This window comes from Rattus norvegicus, chromosome 13, assembly GCF_021556685.1.
Source record: "Rattus norvegicus strain SHRSP/BbbUtx chromosome 13, alternate assembly SHRSP_T2T, whole genome shotgun sequence".
NCBI classification, from domain to species: Eukaryota; Metazoa; Chordata; class Mammalia; order Rodentia; family Muridae; genus Rattus; species Rattus norvegicus.
In genome coordinates, this window is record NC_141546.1 from 70,555,379 (window position 1) to 70,580,918 (window position 25,540).

Genomic DNA, 25,540 nt, shown 5'->3' on the forward strand with positions numbered 1-25,540 from the left:
CAGGAAATACTGACCAGCTAGAACTGGTCTGTTCCATTTGTGTGTAGGCAGGAAGGGAAAATTCACCAGAGAAACAGACCACAGCAGCCAGTCACTCCCTACATGTGATTGGTTGCTTCCTATGACCTCACTGCCTGTCCCACTCTTTCTTTTTCTTTTTTTTTTTTTTTTTGGTTTTTTTTTTTTTTTTTTTTTTTTCCGGAGCTGGGGACCGAACCCAGGGCCTTGCACTTCCTAGGCAAGCGCTCTACCACTGAGCTAAATCCCCAACCCTACTCCACTCTTTCTTAAAAATATGAATGTAATATTCTCCTCCTGAATAAAAGTAGCTCATTTACATGTTACAATGTACCTATGTTCTTGACAGTTACTGAACAAATCTTGAGCTAGTAAAATTATTATTCTAATACTTACAAAATGGTGACAAGTTCCCTGAATTGTGACATGTAATGAGGACATGGATTTACAAGAATCTCTATGGACAGACTGCAGGGTGGTTTGCCAGTGTGGTACTGCTCAGTCCTCTCTCTGTACAGGGAAGACAGACTTCAGCTCACTGCTACACCTCTCCCACCGTGGACCAGCCTTCAGTAGTGTGCCTTTCTCATAGCTAGGGAGGTGCTCTCAAAGCCTTCATCAGCTCTCAGGCTGCCAAGTCTGAACAAGTCTTAAAAGATGCTGGCATTCCCCCCAACAAAAGGCATCTCCTTGACCCTAGGTTTCATGGCTCTAATCTATCACACAAACTCAAGAGTCACTCATGAGACCCACCCACAGACTGCACGGCTAAAGGAGTCCTGGCTACTGTCAGCCTTCTCGGTGTTCTGAAGCTTCCCAGCTACCTTCGGGGATGATTTCGCCCTCTGAGAATGTGGCCCCATACCTCATGAACTTTGGGATTTTTTTTTCCCACTAATTAACATCTTCTCATTAAATGGCTTTCTACCAGCCCCTTTCCTGGGTTATAAAGAGATTCTAAGTCTCCTCGTGTAAACTGTGAAAGGCAGAAGGCAGGACTAGAGAGACACCTTTCTCTCTTCAGTCTCTTCATTGCCTGTTTCCCTGTACTGCCAAATGTCTCTTCTGCTCCCCAGACATCTCTGTCCTGCCTCTGAGCCCGCCACTCAGCTAAAATCATTCAGGAGAACTGAGTGGTGACTTTCTCTCTAGCCAGTCCCAAGCTGTCTCTGGTGCTTCTTGTGCTCTCAGCAGTAGCTGCTGGCTGCTTTCAACGTCCTGACTAGCTTTTATTTTGTTTTCATATACACATTCTTGAAACTACCTCTTTTTTCCCCCTTTTCCATGTAGCCACCCTCCCTGTTTTTGCTGGACAGACTAGCCTTTCTTGGCTACTATTAGCCCTTGTCCTGACTTCATCCTTGGCTGCTCTCCTGTGTCACAGTCATTAACTGTGCTGCTCTTAGTCTCGCCTGCTGCTCCACACCAGACCATTCTCTGCCTAAAGTGCTCTGACAGGTACCGTTAGGAGGAAAGGGCTCAGTTTATACTTTCAAATGAATGAATGAATGAATGAATGAATGAGCGAATGAAGAACAAACCTCATGCTTCTCTGTCTCCAAGTCATTCACTTTGTTCAACAAATGCACTGTCTGAGCCTTGTGTCTCAGGTACTCTCACCTGTCCGAGACTTCAGTTCCATCTACTAAACTCCACAGAGGTGTGAAGGGCCTGTGCCCACACACCAATGCTGACGAGCCCTCCTTCAGCCTCTGCACCTGCGTCTCCTTTCCCCCAGCAATCAGTCCTCCTCCCTGCTGCCCACACTGGCATTTCCCTCTGCTACAACCCCCATCCAGTTATCTGGCGAGTTCTGCAACTCTGCCTTGGGGGGAACTCTTCAACAGCCTCTCGCCTTGTCTTATCCAGGGCCAGCAGGTAAAAACGTAGGTCCTGGTCTATTACATTAGTTTCCATTTGCTTTCTCTTCATGAGTCAGAAGTACTAGTCCTCAGCCAGTGAGGCGGCTCAACCAGCAAAGGAGCTTGCTGCCAATTTTGAAAGCCTGGGGGTGGGCTCTGAAGTTTCAAGCAATCAAATCAGGCCCAGTGTCTGTCTGCCTGCTTGCCCCGCCCCCCTGCCTGCAGACCAGAATGGAGCTCCCAACTACTTTTCCAGCATCATACCTGCCTACATGCCACCATGCTCCCCACTCTAATAATAGACTAAGCCTTTGAAACTGTAAGCAAGCCCCCACCTAAACGCTTTCTCTTATAAGAGATGCCTTGGTCTCACGGTGTCTCTCACCGCAACAAAACAGTGACTAAGACAACCTCCTGACTTGGGTAGTACACAGCTTATACATTGCTCAGCCCCACTGTGCCCGGTATGGATGGTGTCTAGACACTTAGCTGCTCTGCAGACCTCTGTCCAATCCAGCAGGACAGCCCTTTCATCACCTTGAAGGCTCAAGTAGAAATCTAGTCAGGGCACATTTTTGTCCTCAGGAAAATGTATCCTTGTTAAGTCAGCCATGGAGATGTGTGCCTATCTGAGGTCAATTACCCTTGAGAAAAACCAACAGAGCATCCAGGACCGAGTCTTTTCTCTGAGAGCAGGCAACAGTTTGTTAGTTCTCTCTCCCCCCTCTCATTTTATGTGTACATGTGTTTCACCCACATGAGTGTATAAATACCATGTATGTGTCTGGTGCTTGCAGAGGTCAGAAGAGGGCACTGGATCCCCTGGGGTTCAGGATGTTTTTAGGCCACTATGAAGGTGCTGAGCTCAGGACCTGGGTCCTCTGCAAGGGCTGACAAGGCTCTTAATCATCAAGGCATCTCTCCAGCCCAGTTCTTTCTTTTCCTTCATCAACATAAAACAAGACACAGGAAGGAGCGCCTGCCTCCCCTGACTTGCTGCTTCTGCGAGGCTCCAGTCTTTTCATAACTACAGGACGACAGTTAGCACAAGACAGGAGACCAGGAACCCAAACAGCTCAACAGAAACACAAGCTCCAGTGGTGGCACTGGAGCCAGGTGTGTAGGACTTGGTTTCGGAAACACAGTCAGGTCTTCAAGCATTTTATACTGGGCTCAGAAAGAGCGACAGGCAGTCTGAGCACTTAATTTCCGTGCTAGGAACAACCAGTGTAGATGTCTGAAGACAGCAGGTGACAATGGAGACGGGAGCCCATGTCCATTTCTTGGCAAGCAGGAGGCACCTGAAATCTCTCTGTTGTCCTGAGAACTCACTCTCAGCTACACGGTTCCAGTAGGAGCTCACGGACTACCAACCCAGGCTGTGCACGCCACAGTGCTCCTTCCACCCCCTGGCTTCCAAGGACCTGCCATTCCTGAGCTCCTGCTCCCTTGCCCCACCTTGCCCTCCACAGGAGCCTGTATGCCACACACATATACCACACAGTTCTGCTCACACGAGGCCCGAGCTTCTCTGTCCTAGCCAGACTCCACCCATCCTTACACACATTTGGAGCCCCCTCCCACAGGAAGTCATCTTTGATGAGCAGGTGAAGACCTCAGGAAGAGAGGCTAACTCCTCCAGCACTCACCACACAGACCGCTCCCTGCCTCCCAATCAGTTGTCCATCTGTGTCCTGTGTCGGTTGTTCCTAGCCTTTCCCCAGTTGGGAACACAGCCTTGTGCAGCCAGCTGACAACCCCATCAATAGCGCCTACTTCAGAGGATTCCTAGGATGTACCCTCCACACAGAAACTACCATTAGATCAGGAAACAAGGGGAAAACTAACCTCTACCAACCCCCATGCCCCAATGCCAGTGCCCAGGCACTTCCAGGTAAGATGTTCCTTCGTACATGGCAATCTTACCAATAGGTAGTGTCATCTCGGAAGACTCTCTGCTGTACTCCTCCATGTCATTCTCATTAAATAGGCCTTCACCACGTAATGAGGGGCACTGCTCTGGCCTAGGGTTTGTTCGGCCAAAACCTACAGCTGACTCACCTCCTCCTCCCTGAATCTGTGTTTCCTCCCAAAGGCATTCTGCTCCAGCCTAATGGGGACCTAATGGAGCAGGATCCCGACCTTTAGGGCTAGATCTTTTCTAAAGTGGCTGGGCTAGTGGAAGTTTAACGTGTGCTCAGAGTGGCAAGGTGCTAAAGACATGTATCACTCACTGTGGTGGCCACACTTGTGTGGGTATGTCCCCATCAAACCAGCAAAACTCTCTACATGTGAGGATCCCTACCCAACATGGGTCCTCACCTAGGGCTCTACGGCCTCTACGGGCAACAGGGCTATCTGGCTACCTGACTGCTCTGCTTTTTAGGATGTGTGGCCAAGGTGTCTACAGCCTTTAGGCTTTCATAAGCCAGACTTTGGAGATCTGAATATGTGTGAGAACTTTTTTAAAACATGCTAGAAGCAACCTAGTAATTTAGTAAATGACAGCCAGTATTTATTTTTACCCTAACAAAAAATATTAACTTTTGCTTTAGCAATAGTTAACACCAACCAAATTTGGGATCACAATGTAAAATAAATATTTCTTATTGCAAGCCACAGGAAGAAATCATTTCGAAGGTACTGCCTAGAGTCTCTGAGACTCTAAGAGCAAAGGCCTACCAACAGCTTGAACCATTGGCCACAGGTGAAACAGGCAGCAGGCTCCTTGGGGAAGTCATGAAAAGCTTCCCAGGGCAGACAGAGCTTAGGGAATGAATAGGCAGCTGTCTACTGAACTGGCCCAGCCAGGTGCTACCTGTCTGGAATAGGGGAAAGCCAGAGCCACCAGGTGAGGTCCCTCCCAGGCTCTCCCACAGCCAGCTGGGCAGGTAAGGTGATTAATCACTTGAGGCATCCAGGCTGCGTGTACTTCGTGACTCGGGTAGGTGCTGAGAAGCCTCCAGACCTGCAACTGCCTGGGCTTCCTCCTCACACCCAGGTGCCTGGCTCCTCCCTGGTTGGACAGAAAGCTCCACGTGTCAGCCCTACAGAACCCTAACTGGATGTCCTGAATGGTCTCCCTGTGGCTTAGACAGTGCTCAGGACTCAGAGAGAGGAAACCATGAGCCTATGGAGGATGGCTCTTGCTGCCAGCCACACTGGTATCCCCACGGCTTTCCCACTTAGCACTGCTCACTCTGGCTCTGCACAAAGACAGCATTCTCACAGAAGCACTGTTACATATCTTGGGGTGGAGGACAAGCAGTGTCCTTGCCAGGAGACTCTCTATTTACAGAGGTGACAGATAAGAGCCTCCCTGGATGATGTGGCAGTAGGTTGTTTTACCACACTGTTCCCCAAACCAACCTGGTCTTACATGGGCCTGGGTCCTGATGAAAGTGGTGACCATTTAGGGAGTGACACCTCTGGGATGGGGAGCCTCTGAGTCCAGTGGGGGTCAGAGGTCAGCACTCCTGGAGATGAAACCTTTGAGTGCTCAGGCCGAGTTCCAGCTCGTGGGTCTGACTGAAACTTGAGGTTCCTGAGCTCAGAGATATCTTGTTCCAGGGACAATACTTGGCATTTCAGCCTTCAAAGGCATCTCCTGATATTCTAATGGCTGTAAACAAACTGCTTATCTAAATGGTGGGCAGGGCTGAGCCCTGGGAGGGCCCTCACCCTACCTACCCTGACTGCTACAACTGTTATTCTGGGCTGTGTAAGGGCTCTGGAGAGCCATGGCAATTGTTTAGTTTTTAAAATGGAGGGGCTGGCTCATTGGTTAGGAGCTGCTCTCCCAGAGGACTCAGGTTCAATTCCCAGCACCTACATGGAAGCTCATAAATGTCTGTAACTCCAGTTCCAGGGGAACCAAAACCCTCACACAGGCTTACATGCAGGCAAACACCACTGCACATAAAATTAAAATAAATAGGTAAATTAGTTTTAAAAATTGTTGGTATCCTGTGACCCCTGACAGGGGACTCAGAGATCTCATGTCATTTCTGTCAGAGCTGCGGTAGGAGAACCCTCATGCCTTGGCTGTTGGTGATTTCTGTTCCTGGAAGCCCTGCCACCTAACACACAGTATACTTTTGACTGTGTCCCTTTAAGTCACTTTGAAGCTCCAGTGGGTCAAGGTCAAGGGTCAAGGCTATTGCTTGATGATAATGAAGCATTCCAGTGTCTCTGGAGAACCAACAGGTCCAAAGAGGATGATCCTGCCACACATGGTTCAGAGCCTGTATTCTGGTTTTAAACTACAATCAGACCTCCAAGAGTTGGGGGTCAGAAGTGAGAAAAATTAAAAAGAACCTTGAGAGGTAGCAGCCCTCACTAGCCTATGTTACAACTACTTCACTCATCTTCTCGTTCTTAGAACGACAGATGCCTCATCAGACGGTGTGACAGTGCCCCAGGGGATAGGACCTCTGAGGTCCCTCAGAGCTCAGCAGCCCAGGGAGGTGCCAGGGAAATGCAGAACAGAGGACTGTGTGCTCAACCAGACCATCCCAACTCTAGCTCAGTTTTTCACATACCCTCACAGTGGGGAAGCCGGCGATGTTGAACTCTCTGCAGACAGCACTATTGGTCTCATCAGCACAGTCCAGGACAGCAAGATTTAGTGCTGGCCTCCAGTCTGAAAAGACAAAGATGACTCCAGTAAGCAGGAGAAGCTGGCACCTTCTGCTGTTCTTCCATCCCAAACCCCACAGCATTAACCCCAAACTCCCATGAGCAAGGCCATACTTCCTTCAGAAAATGACCTCTGAGACACGTCCCTCCATCTTCACTTAGAGGGATGCGGTTAACTAGCACGGTACGCAACCCTGTAATGACATTTGAGTTTCCCTAGTGCCTTAGTGGAATGTGGCGTAGGGTTGGAGGAGCTAAAGAAAGAGGAATGAGGAGTGTAGGCCCCAGAACCCTTGGTCTCTGAAGAGCTGCCTAAGAGGTTGGTCAGCTCCCAGAGAATCAACCTGCCTTGGGAGCTTGTGTTCCCCAGTGAACCTTCCACAGTCCTTTAGGTACCCGGCCCAAACAGAGACAAATCCTAGGGATGGAAGAAAGCAGGAGATGCAGGACCCTTCCAGAAGGAAGGCTTGGGGAAGTCAGAAGACTGGTCATGTCTTCTCTTCAGGCCCCAGCCTTTTGAGAAAGTAATTGGCAGAACAAATGATGACACAGACTGGAGACCAACAGAAAATCAGTTTGTATTAGACAACTATCCTGAGGTCTGACTCAGGTCAGGCCGCCGTGAGCCACACAGTTACATAGACCTTGAGAAAGCATGGCCAGCATGACATTTTAAAGCACAGACTTGCAGGATCTGAGGCACTAAAGAAAGATATTAGTGCTGTGAGTTGGGCATGGACTTTTGTAGCCTCACCCCTAGTGCTGGCTCCTCTTGTAGGAACAGTCAGTCTCCTGGCCATAGCAATTTGCTACCCTTTGCTCCTGAGTGTCTTCCCTATCTTTCTTGTCCTGTCCTAGGCGGCCTGGACACCTGCTCTGGCTTTTTGACTTCCCTTCCAAGCATTTCCCACAGAAGGTCTCTTGGGATAGCCTCATAATCCTATCTCTAATGCCGGTTCTAATATGCTGCTTCGCTAGCCTCTCCAGCTACCAATGAGTCCTTTCCGCCTGTGGTTCTAAGGGTGCTACCCTCTACCTACACTCTCCTTGGAAGTCCTGAGTGTCTTTAGATCTGTCCTCTGTCCACATATCTAGTTCCCTCTTAGCATTTCTCCAAAGCAAAGCCAATGGTTTCTTTCTCCTCTGAAACATGGCTCTCACTTATCTCCAGGCAATCCTCAAATGAAGGGTCTCCCTGCAGCCACCATGTTCACCGTCCCTGAAAACTCTGTCAGCTCCAACCCAGCTGGAACACTACTTTCTCCCAGGAACTGCTGCCTCGTGTGCCCAAAGTTCCAGGATTCACATAACGACTACAGTGTTCATCTCTTACTGTCTTTTGCTTTTTGGAACCCCTGATGCCCAACAACCCTTACCAGCACACAGTAGGCACTCAACCCAGACCAGGGACTGGCTCTCAGTTCTTTGTAGCTCTAGTGCTCTCTTTGGTTCCAGCCTCAGTTTTCCTTCAGTCTAGTAGTAGGTGGAGTTAAGGCATCTCCTGTGATAATGCCTGGGGCCGTTCATGATTGCTTCATCCCTTAGAGCAGTGCTTCTCAGCCTTCCTAATGCTGTGACCCTTTAATATAGTTCCTCATGTTATGATAATCTCCAACCATTAAATTATTTTCATTGCTATTTCATAACTATAATTGTGCTACTGTTTTGAATTATAATGTAAATATTTATGTTCTCAGATGGTCTTAGGTGAAGTCTGTAAAAGGGTTATTTGACTTCCAAAGGGGTCATGCCCCACAGGATGAGAACCTCTGCTTTAAAGAAAGAGCAAGGTCATAGAAGAGCTCGTCAATGGTCACCCTTGCCCAAGTCCAGGGTGTCACAATGAATCACAGGTGAGAGTGTATGAAGTTCCTTTTGTGCCCCTGACAAAGTTAGACCCAGGGCCAGTGAAATACACAGGCCATCTCCTAGAGCCATCTGGCACACTCTGAGCCTAGTGCCTTTTGTTCTGTCCCTAGGGCAGAACTTTGTGCTGGGGACTTACAGGAAGGCCCAGCTATCCTCAAGAAATATCGCAGCATGGAGGAAGTGGAAAGAACAGTACGTTCTGCATCATTACACTCCGCTGCCACCATCCCCCAGGTCTGTCACACCCTTATCTGCCAATGAGGAGAGACTCAGGAGCCTCGCAGCTTGAGAGGCCTATTAGCTTGACTAACTCACTTGTTCCTCTCCCCACTGTACGAGGGCTGGGCATTACCTTTATACTTGTGTTCTTGCTCCAATCATAGCCTTCTCTTAGAGAAAATGGTGGAAGTGACTGTACCTTCCCTATACCTGGCAGGGACCTGGACTTCAGGCTTACTTAAAGGACTGTGCTATCAGCACATGTAGTGAGTTTACTGTGTGCTCAATTTATCTAGTTCAGTGCTCTCAACAACCCAATGAGGAAGTACTAAAGCATTATCACCAAATCTGCTCTCCTTAACTATGAAACAGATCAGAAAACCAAGCCCAAGGCACGGTAAGCTAACTGATGGTAAATCTAAGATCTGAACCCAGGATTCGAGCCTCGGAGCTAATCCCAGGATTCAGAGCGGAACAATAGTTTCAATCTTGGATTTCCCATAGGGATGCAGGGAGGACAAGGATAAGGTCAGAGGTGGAGGACAAGAGGAAAGCTGATGGGTGGACTTGCTTTTGCTGCCACCCCCTACACACACACACACACACACACACACACACACACACACACACACACACACAGTGTCATCACGTATCCTTGGCTGGCTTGGAACTCAATATGTGGCCCAGGCTGACCTCTAACTCTTAGACATCCATGTTCCTCTGCTCCCCAAGTGCTGGGGTTAAAGGCATGTGCCACCGACCTGGCTTGCTTTGATTACCTGTGTTTTGTTTTGTTTTTTTTTTTTTGTTTTTTTTTGGTTCTTTTTTTCGGAGCTGGGGACCGAACCCAGGGCCTTGCGCTTCCTAGGCAAGCGCTCTACCACTGAGCTAAATCCCCAACCCCGATTACCTGTGTTCTATGAAATAAAACCAATGCCTCTTCCGACCTGGTTTAATCACAAAGGGTGGTGGAGGTGAAAGCTGGGGCCAGTGAGGTACTGGTTAGGTTCTGACCAAGGGATTTTTTTCTGGTGTCTCAATGTCAGTATCCTAAAGATCCACCATAACACATACATCTATAGTACGCACTGTATACCAAACACTGTAAGCCTGGCTATTCATGGTTCTAGTACATTAAATATAATTTCCAGGAGGCCACTGGTTTAGACTGAGCAAATGTACTAGGGCCAACAGATAAATGAAATAGAAACAATTCATGAAGCTCTTTCTATGCCACTAAATTGAAACCAAGTTACCTGACCTCCAAGAGATCAGGAGAGATAACAGTCAAACTCACAAAAGACCAGTTTTAGCCAACACTGTAACAAAGTCTCCAGCTGACCTTTGGGAGGTCGAATATCAGGTATCCTGCATACTGGATATTTACAGTACTATTAATAACAGTAGCAAAATTAGTTATGAGTAGCACTGAAATAATGTAGTTTTGGGGCCACCACCACATGAGGAACTGCACTAAAGGGCGGCAGCATTAGGAAGGTTGAGAACCACTGCTCTAAAGCTTACAAAGAAAGTAACCATGAAATGACTAATACTTTTTTGTTTGTTTTCTGGGTCCTCTTGTTTTCAGCCCTTTTGTCTGTAAAGCCACTCCCCCCAACTCAGCACATCAGAACACTCTGTGTTATAGATGGAGACATTACAGGATTCCAGAATCACAAATGAAACCCAGTTCAGACATGTAAACTAGCTGGGCAGAGACAGAGCATGTCTTTAAGCTCAACAGAGGCAGGTGGGTCTCTGAGTTCAAAGCCAGCCAAGTGAGTTCTAGGCAGTCAGGGCTACACAGAGAAAGCCCAAACAAACAAAGCAAAACCAAATAAGATACTTAAACTAAGTATGTTCTTTCTGTGGGTGACATATTGGCACAGCCCAGCTGTGTGGACAGTGCTAGAGCTTTGTGGGTGACAGGGGCTTTCTGCTGTTTGGCTTCTTACCCCTCCCAACTCACTCATGTGGAGAAACATGTCCTACTGCTATTAGACTTGGGCAGAACACAGTAACTTGGGAATGGATGGTAGAAAGAAAAAGAGACACCAGGAGAGGTCTAAATTTTGGAATGGTGGATGAGGAGTTCCTCTATGCCCTTGCACAGGTGTGTTCTGGAGTCCAAGGTAGGGTGACCTCCCTGACTCCTTGGTTCAGGAAGAACCCTGAACCCAGAGGCAGAAGAATGACTCAGAGTAACACCTGACTAACACACGTATGGTCCACATGCCTCCTCTGTGGGACTCAGCTCCTCGTGGGTTGGAGGGCCAGGACTAGTGGTCTAGATCTACTGCCCGTTGCAGCTCCAAAACCTGTTCAGGTTCTGGATGGCAAATAACTTTTAGCAAGAAAAATGACCATGTTACCTCTGAATGTTAAGCAAGCCTGATCCTTTAATTAAGACAGGAATACAAGCTTACCCAAATCACCAGGGGCCAGTAAGACCTGGTCACTATGTGCTGGCCTATTCTTAGCTCCTGATTGCCCCATCTGAGCATACCTTACATAAGGGCTGCTACTCAGTGCTACACCATCACTGCCATGTCTCTTCCTTGCTCCCTGTTGAAGGCAGTGAGGTCATGAGATAGACAAAATGCCTCCTCTACTCCTGACATGAGATGGACATCTGGCCTGAGTAAGAGGAGCCATAGCACTGGTGGCAAGTTTTCTTGTTCATACCATCACTTGGAATCCTGTGAGGCTTTGGCCATTGGTTGTCATGAGGGTGTTCCCACCCTAGACCATATTCTGTGGTAGACATCACAGACACATAAGTACAAGATGCCATCGGTGCTCCCAGGAGTAAAGAAGAAGCCCACAGTACTCACTGAAGCTCAAATACGTGTGTCCTACAAACCTCAGCTCTGTATACGCTGCTTCCTACATGGATACCCTGCTTTGTTCAGCCACCACTTGTCCTGCCTGTGCCAGGAAGTCAGAAATTGCTAAGAACCTCTACCAAGTGCTGGAGTGATGGCTCAGGGGTTAAGAGCTGTTGCTGTTCTTGCAGAGGACCTGGGTTCAGTTCCCAACACTGATATGGCTCACAACCATTGGAAACTATGTACCAGAGGACCCAATGTCCCCTTTGGCCTCCAGACACCAGATATACTGTACACATGATGCATAGACACACATGTAGGTAAAACATTCACTCACATAGAATAAAAGCAGACAAATCTTTAAGGAAAAACGAACTTCAGCCTGCATTTTAGGACATGTTTTTGCTGTTTCCTGGCTCAAACCGTGAGTACTCACTGACATGCACTCATACCGTGATGTATTTAGTCTTGCTAAAGACCCAAGACAATGAGACACCCTATCTTGAACTTGAACTTTCATAATCAAGAGCCAAAATAAATGGAGGGTATGTAGAGGAGGGGTTTCACCATCCATTTCTCGACCATCGATGAAAAGTCCTTGGCAAAGAGAAGTGTTTAACAGCCACCGGAGCAAAGCCTTGACTGCTCAACTCATCCCTCCGTGACTCTCCCTTTATTTGAATTCCTACCATAAGAAACAGGTGAACCACTCCTCTGTCTTTTTCAAACAGCTTCATGCTGCTGCCCATTTTCCTGCTATGTATAGTTCACTGCCCCAGCTGCTATGCAATCAATGCTTTGTGACTCAACAAATATTTGCTAACCGATTAGCCAGTGAATAGTAATGAACTTCCCAAGGGGACCCAATCATTTTCTCAAACAGGAGTTGCTCTGGAACAGAAAGGGGCAAATGGACTCTCAGAAACAAGGGCTCTTCCCCCTGGGCAGCAACTTCCTGGAGAAACTACCATCCAACTCACTAAGAAATGAGCCCCATCCAGTCAGATTAAAGGCCTGCAGCCAGCTGGCCAGGATTACTAAACGTCTTCTCAGCCCCCACGACCACACACTCTCTGCTCCTGTTTAAGACACCTGTAGTAGTTGGTAAGCGCAGCTCACTACTGTGACAGGACTGAGTGGTTTGAGAGCGATCATCTGCTAGCCTGTGGTCACACGTCCTCAGAGAACCTCAGAACACAGAAGGGAGACAAGTCCTAGCCTCTCCAAAGGGAACTGTGGAAGACACTGCTCGCTGTTTCAGACCAACTCCAGATTCTGCCCCCTGCCTATATAATCTTGCTAAGGGAAGGATGACTCGACCCTGGTCAAAAAGAGGCCCCCAGTTTCCTCTGAAACCTCCTACCTCCCATCTCCTCCTGGTTTATCTCCATAGACTTTGATGTCTCCGTTTCTCCTCCCACAAGTTAAGATTTGCTTTTGTTTTTCTTTTCAGAGAAGGACTACCACTCCATGGGAGACCCTTCTTGGAAACGGGCTGTGTTAGTGCCTGGAGTGCATCTCATAGGAAGACTCTGGTCGCAAGAGGCCAAGCATGCGAGTCAGCCAGAAGCTAATCTTTTCCTCTAGCACTCTGAAGTCTAGAGTCTTCTAGAGCGAGTCCATATGTTGCCATTAGAGACCTCTTAGAGACTCAATTTAGAAATTGACTGGGGACTTTCATGGCATTTAGGCCTACACTGTTCCGGTATAACTTCCCCTCAGTGTTTCAGTTCCAGAGCCCACATTCTTTCTCCCTCTTGCCCTGACCAAATGTGCTGATGTCATTAAAATAGTGTTAGGGACTGGTCATATGGATGATGGCGACAGAGAGGCATGTGGGCAAGTATAAATTGGAGGAGGGGGAAAAAAAGCTTCTGAGTGCTGCTAGAACTTATTTTGGGGGACAGGCAGTGGTGTCACCCAAGAGGCAGAGTTTAAGGTCTCTGTGAGTTCAAGGTCACCTTGGTCTACAGAGTGAGTTCCCAGACTGCCAGGGCTACACAGAGAAACCCTGTCTTGAAGAAAATTATTTTTGAAAAATACACAGTGATCCATGAGACCACTTTGGTAAGCGCTTTCTTTGCCAGCAGCTCAGGGGAGGGGGAGATGAAGTTTGAGAAGGAACATGAACAAAGTACCCACCTACACCCATCTGAGCTTGTGGAGAACCGTCAACTGTACAGGAGGGGAACCGAGGCTCTAGTTTTCCTGTCTCCAGAAACGCCTGGCCCTAAGAGGCTTACAGTTCCCATCCAACGATTACGTCAGGTTAAGAGCTCTCTGCTAGAGTCCTGCCTGGCCCCACAGACCTGGGGACACACAGATAGAGAAGTGACAAAAATCAGGAACCAGTCCCCGTAACCACTCCTGCTCCCCACCCTCACCCCGCACCCTTGTCTTGGGTTTGGAAGATGCGTGCTATAGCAGGGATCTTTAAGCTGCAGAGAGGAAATTCTGTCAAGTCCACAATACAGTGCCTACTATTTAAGCACTCGGTATATAATAAATAGTTGCCATTATTACCATGTCCCCTCATCTGTAAGTCTTATTTTTAAATACTTTAACATTCCTAGAATACAGCACACCTAAAACAAAACAAAACAAACAAACAAACAAACAAAAAACTCTATACATTTTGTGGTTTTCTTATCCTGCTACCCCCCCCTTAGGTGGAAATTAAATGAATAGTGGGTCCCATAATTGGTACTGAAGAATCATGAAATATCCAGGCCAGTGACAGGAGCATGAAGCAAGGGCCAATCACACATCACAGGTCTACATATAGTTTGGTCTCATGGAGTTAAAAGGTTAAGGTCTAAGCGAGCCCAGATCCAAGGAGAAGAGAAAAAAGGATGTGACCTGGAAGCTAAGGAACTAGAGGTAGCTGGTCAAGAGAGGCCTGGATTGGAAATCAGCAAACAGGTAAACCACCTAATGAAGAAAGAAATCCACCTCAAAGATAAGGACAGAAAGGAAATGTGTATACCAACTATGTAACTTGCTATGGGGATGGAGAAAGGTGGTGGGGGTGGTAGAATGAATGTCAACTCTCCTCCCAGCACTGTTCCACCTCGACAGCTAGGGAAGTTGGCAAGAAGGAATTCCTGGACGAGGAAGGGGGCTGGAGAAAGGCCCAGGGAAGAGCACAGGGAGCAAGAAAACCCTCTCGAAGGATAGAGACAAAGACTTGTCAGAGGAAGCCTGAGCAGAGGATTGAGGGGACGTGGCCCAGGAGAACAACTTACAGGCTATGGATTGGGGGAGGGGAGGGGAGGGGCTGCGATGGGCCAAGGAAGCCGCGAGGGGAGGGGACGAGCTAGCGGGACAACTGGAGGGACCTGCCGGTGGGCCCGGGAAGGCCTCTACTTCTCACCTTTCACGTCGTTAGCAAGCTCCTTCCACGTCGGAGCGAAGGCGATGCAATGGCCACACCAGGAGGCGAAGAACTCCACCGCCCAGGCGCTACTGGATCCCAGCACAGCCGGGCGCACGGTGTCCGCATCCAGCAGCGTCAGTGGATCAGAGGACGAGTAGAGCACCGAGAGCCGGGCCGCGTAAGCGCCGGGCACCGAGAGCAGCAGCGGCGGGAGCAGCAGAAGTAGCAGCAGCAGCGACGGCGGCCCCGAGTGGCGGCCGCACCTCCTCATCCTAGGCGGCTTGACTGTCCACCTCGCTCAAGTTTGTGACTAGTCGGTACCCAGAGGCTGCCGCGCACCTCCGACCTCAGGCCTCCGCCCGCAAGGAGGAGCTACGAGGCTCCGCCCCGAGGCGGGGCCAATTCCTGGGACCTCCCCTGCGAGCGCGTGAACTGCCAGAGTGAGGGTTCAGATACGGGTTGGCGCTCCCCGGTTCCGGCCCCCGGCGAGCCAGACTTCCGAGCTGGGTCTGGGTACGAATGCCACAGGGGCCTCAGGCAGCACTCGAAGTCGTTGCGTAGGCCGGGGCAGCGTTTGGCCGCTCTCGGCCCCCGTATCCTACGGAAGCGGAGTCCGTTGGAATGGTCGTTACAGGTTTATCTTGTTCCTGGAAAGTTCCAGGGTGCTCCTTCTCGCAGTTTTCACAGTGGGAATTCAAAATAGGTGGGAGAAAAGAGCCACGAGGTAGGACATTGTGATTGTCAAGGCCCACAGGAGCCAGAAGCACGCATGCCTCGGGAGACGCCCACAGTCTAGGGAGCTATTGCTAGAGGCTTCCTACACACGGATGCTCTCCTCCCACAGTCTGCTGGGCTCCATTGCTCTGGAGTCAAGATTTCTTTGGCATTGACATCCCTTGTTGGGTTGATTCCTTCAGGTGGGACTCCCCACAGCCCAGAAACTAGATTGCCCTAAGCCTACTCTGTCCCATACTCCTATGTTCTCTCAAGTATCCCCATTAACTAATCTGTGTTCACAAGTATGAAAACGATAGTGGATTTCCTATGGTCGCCTTTTGTACCTTGGGTGTCCTGTGGGCTATCTTGAATAGGTCATCCTCAGGAATGTCCTCTCTCTCTCTCTCTCTCTCTCTCTCTCTCTCTCTCTCTCTCTCTCTCTCTCTCTCGGTTAGTTAGCCCTCCCTGTGACCCCTTGATGAGTCCTTGAGATGTATTACTTGTTTTCTTCATCAGAAACTGAGTAATGTCTTAGTGGCTGTCATGCACTAGCTATTCAGAAAGAGACGATAAAAGACTGAGGGGCGTGGAACTTACAATGGGGATAGATGATACGCAAGTAAATGTAGATTGACCCATGACAAATATCAAGGGGAAATTCAGCTATAATAGAATGAAGAGGTGGTCAGGGACAGGGGCTGAGTAATATTGCTGAAGACCACATAGAGGTTTATATACATTAAAAACAACAACAAGCCACTGGGAGTGGTGGGGCATGTCTGTAATCCTAGCTGCTCTGTAGGCTTCGGTGGAACAATATGAATGCCAGGCCAATTTCAACTACATAGTGTCTCAAAAAAAAAAAAAAAACCCAACCAAATTACTATATAAAATTCTTACCCTTTTATCTAGATCTTCCTGTTAATCCCGAAACCAGTTTCCTTTTTCTGGAGTTCTTGAAGTCCCCCATGATATCCAGTATAATGTGTTGGCTTGGAGGGTAACTGGTTCTTGCCTTCCTCTTTTCACTCCTGTTTCCACACCATCATATTCCATTGCAGGCACAATTGCAACAGCCTTCTTTGCACATCTGAGCTTAGTACACTCTTCCTAGAAGAGAGACCTTGGGAAAGGGTCAGTGAAGGCAGGCTTGGGTTCCTGCTGTTGGCATATGGGCTAGGTTTGTTTTTCTGAGATAGAGTCTATTATGTAGCTCTGGCTGTCCCGGAAACTCACTGTGTAGACCAGGCTTGCCTTAAACTCACAGAGATACCCCTGCCTCTGCCTCTCGAATGCTGGGATTAAAGCCGTATGTCACCATCACCACCCCTGACATATGTGGGCTTCTAGCTCTGTGGAAACCAGGTTGCTGAAAGATGAGAGCACCAAGGTTGGGCATCGGGTGTTCCAATTTTAAAGACGTTCTTATGAGGAAACCCTTGAATGGCATTTGGGAGGGAACTTTATGACAGTCTAAAGTAAGACCATTCCAGGAAGAGGTCCAATGGCAGGGCCTTTGCTCCTTCAAGTATATTTTCTGTGCCTCACATTTAAAACTCATAAGGAAATTACATCACCAGCTGAAAGGTTCATTCCTCTCTGAACCTAAGCCCTTCCACGTGCTAGGCATTCCTCCCTGGGATCCACTCCCTGACTAGGTTTTGTGGCCCCATGTCCATCCATCCTAGAGACCACTAGGACCTGGGCCTCACCCTAGTCTTAAGATGTCTCCTAGGAATTTTGGGTTCTAGGGATTGAAAGTACTATAGTTGCTTGGTCAGGCACCAGTAGAATGTTCCTTCTGTGTCTCTACTGTTAAAGGTGTGTAGTTAGCTTCTCTAGAGGCCTGAGAATTAAAGAGGCCTTGTGTGGAGATCATTGGGCCCAGTGCCTGGAAAAGACAAGGAAGAGAAATACACCAAGATTGGCATGTTTCCATATCTTAGAGAATCAGAATTGGAAAAGAATACAAAAGATTTGAATAAAGCATAGAAAGGTCCCTTGGCACAAAAGCCAAAAAAGATTAAGCCTGGAGTTTATAATGTCTAGGGTTTCATTTTTTAATCTTGGAAGCTTTTGTTCAGTTTCAAGAGGACACTTAATACAGATAACAGCAAGCCAAAGAGGAACCTAGAGAAGTTCCTACTCCTTGTGGTCTCTGGGGCTTTTGGGAACTGTTGGTTCAGAGTTAGCAGCACATGAGAAGCACAGCTCTGTGACTCAGCTGGTAAAGAAGCTGCCAAGTGTGCCTACCTGAGGTTGATGCCTGATTCCCAACTTGTACAAGGTGTCCTTTGACCCCCAACTCCTTCACTGTGGTACCCTCCCTGTACCAGATCAATAAACAGCAATCCATCACAATTTGACCTTATTGTGCTTCTTAGGATAAAACAGTGACGGAAGGGGAAAGCTGTCTTTAATGAGATCTGAGAGCGGATAGGGCGCTGAGGAAACCAGTGAGAACAGGAGGGGCCTTAGAGATTCCAGGCTGGCCCCCTTTCCTCCTCCTTCCTAAATCATAGTAGAGAGAGGGTGAGCTGACTTAGCATTCTGACATTAGGCACACATCTTGCCTCTGCCATTCAAATACTACCTCTATTGCTCATTTGGTTCTCTTTGTAACTGTGAGGTTGATATGGTCCCATTTTACAGTCGAGACTAACAAGGGAGTGTGTTGACTTTCCCACCTATGAGTCATTCCTGTATTATGCATGAATTAAGGAGAGGGAATTTGGGGATCTAATGAGACAGATGGTCAGAGGAATGTGGCTTATCCACAAATACAGATAATTATGGTGAGCAACAAAGGAGTGTTTGGTAAAACATGTCACCAGGTAACACAGCATTAGATGACTTTCTACTTACTCATCTGCGCCAAGAATCAGAGGGGTGTGTACACTTGGAGAAATGCCAGCAACACAAAAGGCACACGTGTTTCATCCCTTTAAACTTGCCCCTGAGTCCTCCAGATAAATTTCTAGTCTTAGTGAGTTCCTTTTCTTGTGCTAATGACACATGTTGGGTAGATTATAAATTAAAAGAGAACTATTTTATTTGGAGGGTTCTGAAGGTGACACCTGGTGATGGTCTCTCTGACAGCAGAATACCATAAGAGACAGGACACACTGGGGTGCTTATTTCTCTCAGGGCCTTGCATTTGTGTGCCCTCCTGCAGAGCTGGATATCCAGGCCTGGATTTTTCTATTCAGGATCTCTGTAGCTGAGGCTGTCTAGAGACCCCACTGCTTCTGCTTCTCCCCTCCCTGGGCAATAGGGTTATAGTCATTCATCACCACATACACCTCTTCTCCCTTTACACTCAAAATTCAGTCATGGCTTCACCTCAATGACCTTATCTAATCCGGATCGCTCCCAAAGGCCTCACATTTAATACCACAGTCATATTGTTGCCACTCACTCTCACTTTGTCTCTGTCTCACTATGCTGTCCAGGTGGGCCTTGAACTCTGACTCTTTTGCTGCAGTCTTCTGAGAGGTTTGAGATAGGCATGTGGCACCCACCGCTACTTCACAATGGGTATTAAGTTCCAACATGCAACATTGGGGTATATGTATACTCAAACTATATCTAAACTGCCGTGCTTTCGACAGCTCGGGGAAATTAGAATTCTCTTTCTGAAAGCCTCGAAAGAAGGGTCTGCTGGTTGTGGCAGAAAAGAGAAGGCACAGCCAAAAGGCATACTGTATTAGTTTATTTACTCATTGGCAAAGTAAGTGACAGCATTACGAAAGGAAGGGGTTATTTTAGCTCACAGTTTTAGAGCAGACACTTATGGCAGGAAGACGCAGCAGCAGAAGGGTGAAGCAGAGGCCACAGTTCATCATCAGGAAGTAAAGAGAAATGAATGCAGACACTCACTTCATCTCCCCCCTTTCCATTCACTCATTCATTCATTCGTTCATTCATTCATTTATTCAAGGACCCCATCCTGTGGGATGGTGCGCCCACATTCAGGTTACGTCTTCCATCCTCAGCTAAACAGCTGTGTAAACGTTCCTATATATACTCTGGGGTTTACCTCCTAGATGACTGTAAGGCCCCGTCGACTTGACAATGTTAGCCATCACACTTCCTGCACAGACCTTAATAGAGGACTGTTTACGGGGGCGTGTGCAGGTGAAGAGGACTAACTTAGAGACTAACAGCAGCTGAGAGTCCTTTTAGCTAAACCAGAGGGGAGATGGGGGCGGAGGGGATACTTACTGAGGAAACTCTGGCAGGAGTCCAGCCAGAGAGGTCACCCAACTGGAACTGTAGCCACAGAATGCCTCTGTGGCTAGAATTATGAGGAAGCTGGAGGGGAAACTCTGGGAAAGTATAACTTCCAACCCAACTCTAGTCCTGTGGTCTCTGGCCAGTATTTCCTATTGGCCAAAAACCAACTGAAAACAGAGAGGTGCTCTGATTATAGGGTCTGCAGGAGCCAGCTTTCAAGGCAAAAGGCAGGTTAGAGGAAGGCCAGGAGTAAAGAAAACAATGATTAGTTTTGAACGCCTAAGACAGGACCAGGAAACAGATTCCTGAACCTTATGAGATCTGAGCATGGCATTATCTTTCTAGCCAGTCTTTTTCATGACTCTTCTTCATTCTTTTTCCCCTTCGTGAAGTACCCATTAGATTTTTTTTTCTTGCTCCTTTAAAAAATTAGGCTCTCTTATTAGTAGCACAGAGAAGTTCCGTATTTCTAAATTACTGGATGCAAGTCTTTGGCAAACTCAAAACATCTCTTGGCCAAATCACCTGTGGATTTCCCTAAGATGTGTCTTCTTCGAGAACCTTTAGAAATTCATAGGAAGTCTAATGAGTCAGGGTTGTTTTCATGGTTTGTGGTTCAGAGGTCTTTTGTCCCCCATAAAAACACCAGTTGTGTTAGCAGTATTTGTTGAAAAGACTATCTTTTCATATCTGAATTAACAGGTTGGTTAAAAAAAAACAATTCTTCCTGTATAGCTCGATTTCTAGACTATTTAAAAGTATCTCTCTGTGTGTGCATGTGTTTAAGATGTGTGTGGAGGTGATTTTCATGGCATGGCTTGTGTAGAGGTCAGAGGACACCTTTGTGGAGTTGGTTCCCTCCTTCCACCTTTAGTTGTGTTCTTGGGATCCAACTCAGGTCACCAGGCTTTCTCAGCAAGTGCCCTTACCTGCTAAGCCATCCAGATGGGCCCAGAACATTGTGCTGTCTTTCTTATGACAGTGACACAATATATGGTCTTCTGAAATTGAGATAAAATCCATATGCCAAAAATTCATCCTTTTAAATAGACAGTTTATTTATTTTAGTATACTCACAGTTGTGAAGCCACCATGGCTGTCTAGTTCCAGAGTATCCTAACGATCCCCAGAAGAACCCAATTCCTGCTGCTGTTCTAGGCCTGATAAGATTTGGTTTGAGATTATATTCTATGCATTAATTTGATTTTCTGCATTTTAATTTTTAAAGTGAGTATTTTACCAGTTCTATAGGAGTTTTAAAAGTGTGTTTTGACTATAGTTAAACACACACTGCTAAAATCTGTTCATTTTTCAAAGAATGCCATATAGGTAATCTCAGACTCATGGATGGGAAGCAAGGAATTCAGGATAGATGCTAAAAGATATTGTCTGAAATTCAGGATTAGAATGAAGCAATTTCAAGATAGCTTGTGCAGCAGTAAAACAGGTCAGCAGGCCGAGGAACAGACTAGGTGAAGGCTTCTAGCATGTCTGATTTCTAGACTAACTGCCCTATGGTGTGTATGTCCTGGCTGTTGCTTTTAGAGTTTTAGCCAAGCCCTTGATGTTGGCTGATTTAGCGCTGTCTGAGTAACACTTTGGTACGTATTTGGTCCAGAGCTATCAGCTGAAGCCAGTGTTGGGGGAGCTCTAGAAGAAAGAGAATTTTGAGACCGATATCAAAACTTGGGCGATCATATCTGAGCCTCTTTGTAAGTCTGACTGCTTCCAAAGGTTAGAACTCAGCTTTCAACGCTTTTAACCAGCACCAGAGAGGAAAGACAGACTGTCTTTCCTAACCCTAGTTAGAAATATACTATGGAAAAACTCTGGCCAGGCCTGGGCTGTGTCTAGATCAGTCACTTTTAGTCGGGGACATCAGGAATGTGGTTGGCTCACGTATGTTCCCCTAGGCAGAACACTGACAACCCCAACCGCATGGTTACTTAAAAGGACAGTTACCCAAAGAAAAGTCAAAATTGCTACTGATGACAAATGATCAGGTGCTATGCAGACCAAAGGTGATATCAGCCACCATTAGAAGGCTGCAGGGTCAGTGAAAGGACAGTGCCCCGGGCAGAAGAGCCAGCGGACAGAGAGGGCAGTAAGTCCATCGTGAGGTGGATATGGGGGCTGCTTTTTTCATCATTTTCAATTTCTGCTGTGCAAGTGCGCACCTGCTCATGCATGCACATCTGGGGAAGGAGCCTAGGGTACCCTGCGTTTTGTACCATAGAGCACTATATCTCCAAATCCATTCTCTGTCTTTACATATGAGTGTTTAGCCCTGTAAAATGCATTGTAATGGTATGGTTGGGTTTATATTCTAACTTTATTATTTACTCTGTTTTCTTCCTTGGCTCTTTGCTCATTTTCTTTTTCTGTTTTCTTTTTGCATCATGTAAATGTTTTTAAAATTTCATTTAAGTGAGTTATACCACTCCCTTTTTTTTTTCTTTTTTTAAATTTGAGGCAGAGTCCATTGTGTAACCCTGGCTGGTCTGAAACCCACTATGAAGGCCAGTCCAGCCTTGAACTCAGTCTTCCTCTGCCCCCTGAGCGCTGCGATGAAAGCATGAGACAGACAGACACATGCCAGACCTACCTCTGTAGTTTTTGGCGGCTGCTTACAGCATCGATTCTTAATGTAGTGGCAGGGTACAATTAGTGATGTTTGGAAATACTCGAGGCTGACACTCGGAAAGTATGGTGCTAGCAGCATTTAGTGAGTAGATGTGGGGGATGCTTCCCCTCCCCCACCATGAATTACCTATCAGAAAGTCTGAAATGCTGCTCTGGAGAGGAACTAACATTTCAATTTGCTTGTAGTTAGGACTGCGTTTCCCATAAAGCCTAGAAACTTGCTGACAGTATGACCCCATCTGCTGCCCCACTGCCTCTATCCTTTACGCCAGGGGTTGGTAGCTCACCGAATCCTGCCCGCTGCTTATTTTTTAACAGAAAGTTTCACTGGAGCAACGCTGTGCTCGTTCACAAATGTGTTGTCCGTGGCTGCTCTTGCCCAGTCAATGGCAGAGTAGCACTTGTGATGTTGACCCTGTGGCCCTTGAATTTAAACCATTGACTGCTTTGCCCTTTGAGGAAGAAGTATGCCTTATCTCAGTTATATTTGTTTATATTGTAAAACCCACAAATGTTAAGTTTTGTTCAAGTACTTATATATGCTTTTATAAAATTAAGAACAAAAATAAATACTTTCTCTTTGTCTGGGTAATAACTATCTTTATTGCCTTCATTCCTCCCTGAAGATCTAAGAGTTAGTCTTCCCAGTTTCTTTAAGTATGAACAAAATGTTAACCATTTAAGAAATTCACACAATAAAGTTTCCCTGTAGGGGAATTTTAATCCAGCAACATGGCTGCTCCAGCAAAGGATCACATCCCAAAGACCTAGGTTTTATGGTCTGGCTGTAATGCAGACATGGCCTGGATTACAGTATGCTCTGGCTGGAATACAGACACACTCTTAGTTCACACTTTTAATCCCAAACAATGAAGGTAAAGTTACTTTATAGAAGAAAGCAGCCATGTTTGAAAGCAATGTCTAATTGAGGGGCAGACAAAGTGACAAATCAGAGAAAGGATATGCCCAGCTCTCAGGAGAAGAGACACAAAAGAGAGTTGACTTAAGAGGGCAGTGGTAGTGGGGGGGCAGTTTTACCAGGACAGGTTTACAGAGACAGGTTGCAAGTGAAGACAGAATGAGCCAGAAAAATAAGAAGAAGCCAGAAGATTAGGACAGATTAGGGGTTGGGGATTTAGCTCAGCGGTAGAGCGCTTGCCTAGCGAGCGCAAGGCCCTGGGTTCGGTCCCCAGCTCCGAAAAAAAGAAAAAAAAAAGATTAGAACAGATGGCCAGAGTGAGATTGAGGCCAAGCAGAACAATTCAGTCAGAAGCTGAGAGACACCAGTTTGAATCAATCAGCTTTGAAAAGAGTTTGAGCTAGAACAACTGAGTTGAACCAGCCAACCAGAGTTCAGAAAGAGATAGAAAGGGTGAGTTTATTCATCAGTAAGCCTCAGGGATGACAATTACATCTGGCAAATAAAAGTTACTTTTACATCTTCCTAAAATTATCTTTACTTGTGCTTACTTTTATTATATTTATTTACTTGTGTGTATGTGGGGGGAGGCATGTGTGGAGGTCAAAGGACAACTTTTGGGAGTGAGTTCTCTCCTTTCACTATGTACGACCTAGGGATCAGACCAGGTCTTCAGCCTTGATGGCAAACACTTTTACTTGCTGAGCCATTTTACCAACCCTATTTGCCTTTAATTTTGAAGCATATTTTCATGCACTACAAAACTGACAGTTTTTTCCAATATCTTAAAGACATTTTCGTGGCTATGGACGAGAAGTTAGCAATCACACTGACATTCCTAGCGTGTTCTTTGTGTATAATTGGCTGTTTTGCTTTGTGGGTTTTTCTTTAGTTTTTCCTTAAAAGGCAAAATAGTCTAACTGTGATGTGATGCCAGAAGTAGTTTCTTAAGATTCTACTTCAGATATGGTTAGAACTTTTACCTAGGATGTGAGACATCCTGGATCCAATTCCAAACACCAAAAAAAGTGTTTCTTCTGGCATATTTAGGAAGCCATTATTGTTCAGTTTTTATCTCTCACTTCTTGTGTTATTTCAGTCACAAGTGTGTTTATTAATAGCCAAACTATCACCTTCAGTTCAGCTAGGCCTGATCACAAATTACCAGATGGGATTATTGACGTCCCTCTTCGGAGTGGGGAAAGGTCATGGGATCTTCACCTGAGTATCCAGCCAACCAGGAATGAGCAATTCTGCCCTAACTGCATGGAGCCTCTAGGTCTCTGGGAGGAGCAAAGTATAGGCCAGGAAGGGAGAGGGGAGGAGTCTCTATCTAGCCATAGCTGGCAGCCCTTGGGAAGGAAACCATCCTTCGTGGTAGGTGCAGATTTTCCCGGGTGGCTGCTTTAAGGTCACCTACGTGTGAGTCCTTGCCCTCACTCTGTGAGTAACCTTATTACACTCTCTGGTTCCTTCCAGATGAACATTGGTGGAACTGAATTCTAGTTGGTCATTGGGACTTCGTGTTTGGGAGAATTGTTGCCAGTCTCTGCCCTGTCCTTCATGTCCCCTTTCCATGTCTGTCTCTCTTCCATTGTGTCCCCTTCTACGTTCAGCACTCCCTCCTCCCACCCCCACCCCAGATCTTCGAAACTCCTTTCTTCTGTTTTTGTTAAATTTTGTTTTCATGTTTGGTCTATCCTCAAGTTTATGAAGTTTTCCCCCATTATCTCCTCCATTCTGGTAAGCTCACTTCATAGTATGTTTTAGAGATAGTTTTAACTTATAGTTTAGCAGATAATATAATTTTTAGTTCTATAATTGCCATGTACTTCAAAAATAATTTCAATTTTTCCTTTGCAATTCCCTGCTTTTTCCCTCATGAAACCTGGTGGTGGTTGTTCTCTGAGACAAGTGTTCACTACGTAGCCCAGGCTAGATTTAAAACTAGAATCCTCATTTCAGCCTCCCAAGTACTTGGGGGTTGCTACTGTGTCTAGTATTCTAGTTTTCTTTCTTTGGTGTGGTGATGAAACACCATCCAAAAACAAAGTAAGGGATGAAAGCCTTTATTTCATTTTATAATCATACTCCATCACCAAGGGAAGCCAATGCAGGAGTTTAATACTGCTTACTGACTCCCGAGTTCTTGGTCAGCTACCCTTCTTATACAACCCAATCCCATCTGGTACCTAGCATAGAGAGCTGGGCTCTC

At 46.7% G+C, this 25,540-nt stretch overlaps 1 protein-coding gene across 2 annotated transcripts in view; it reads right to left on the reverse strand.

Annotated features, from left to right (window-relative positions):
- The window catches only part of Qsox1 (quiescin sulfhydryl oxidase 1), a 36,848-nt gene extending 21,740 nt beyond the window's left edge, over positions 1-15,108 (reverse strand). For both annotated transcript variants that reach the window (NM_053431.3, NM_001109898.1), the window contains 2 exon segments: positions 6,422-6,522; positions 14,808-15,108. In NM_053431.3, coding sequence (NP_445883.1) covers positions 6,422-6,522; positions 14,808-15,081 — 375 coding nt within the window. In that variant the 5' untranslated portion in view covers positions 15,082-15,108.
- Positions 15,109-25,540: the final 10,432 nt, after the last annotated feature.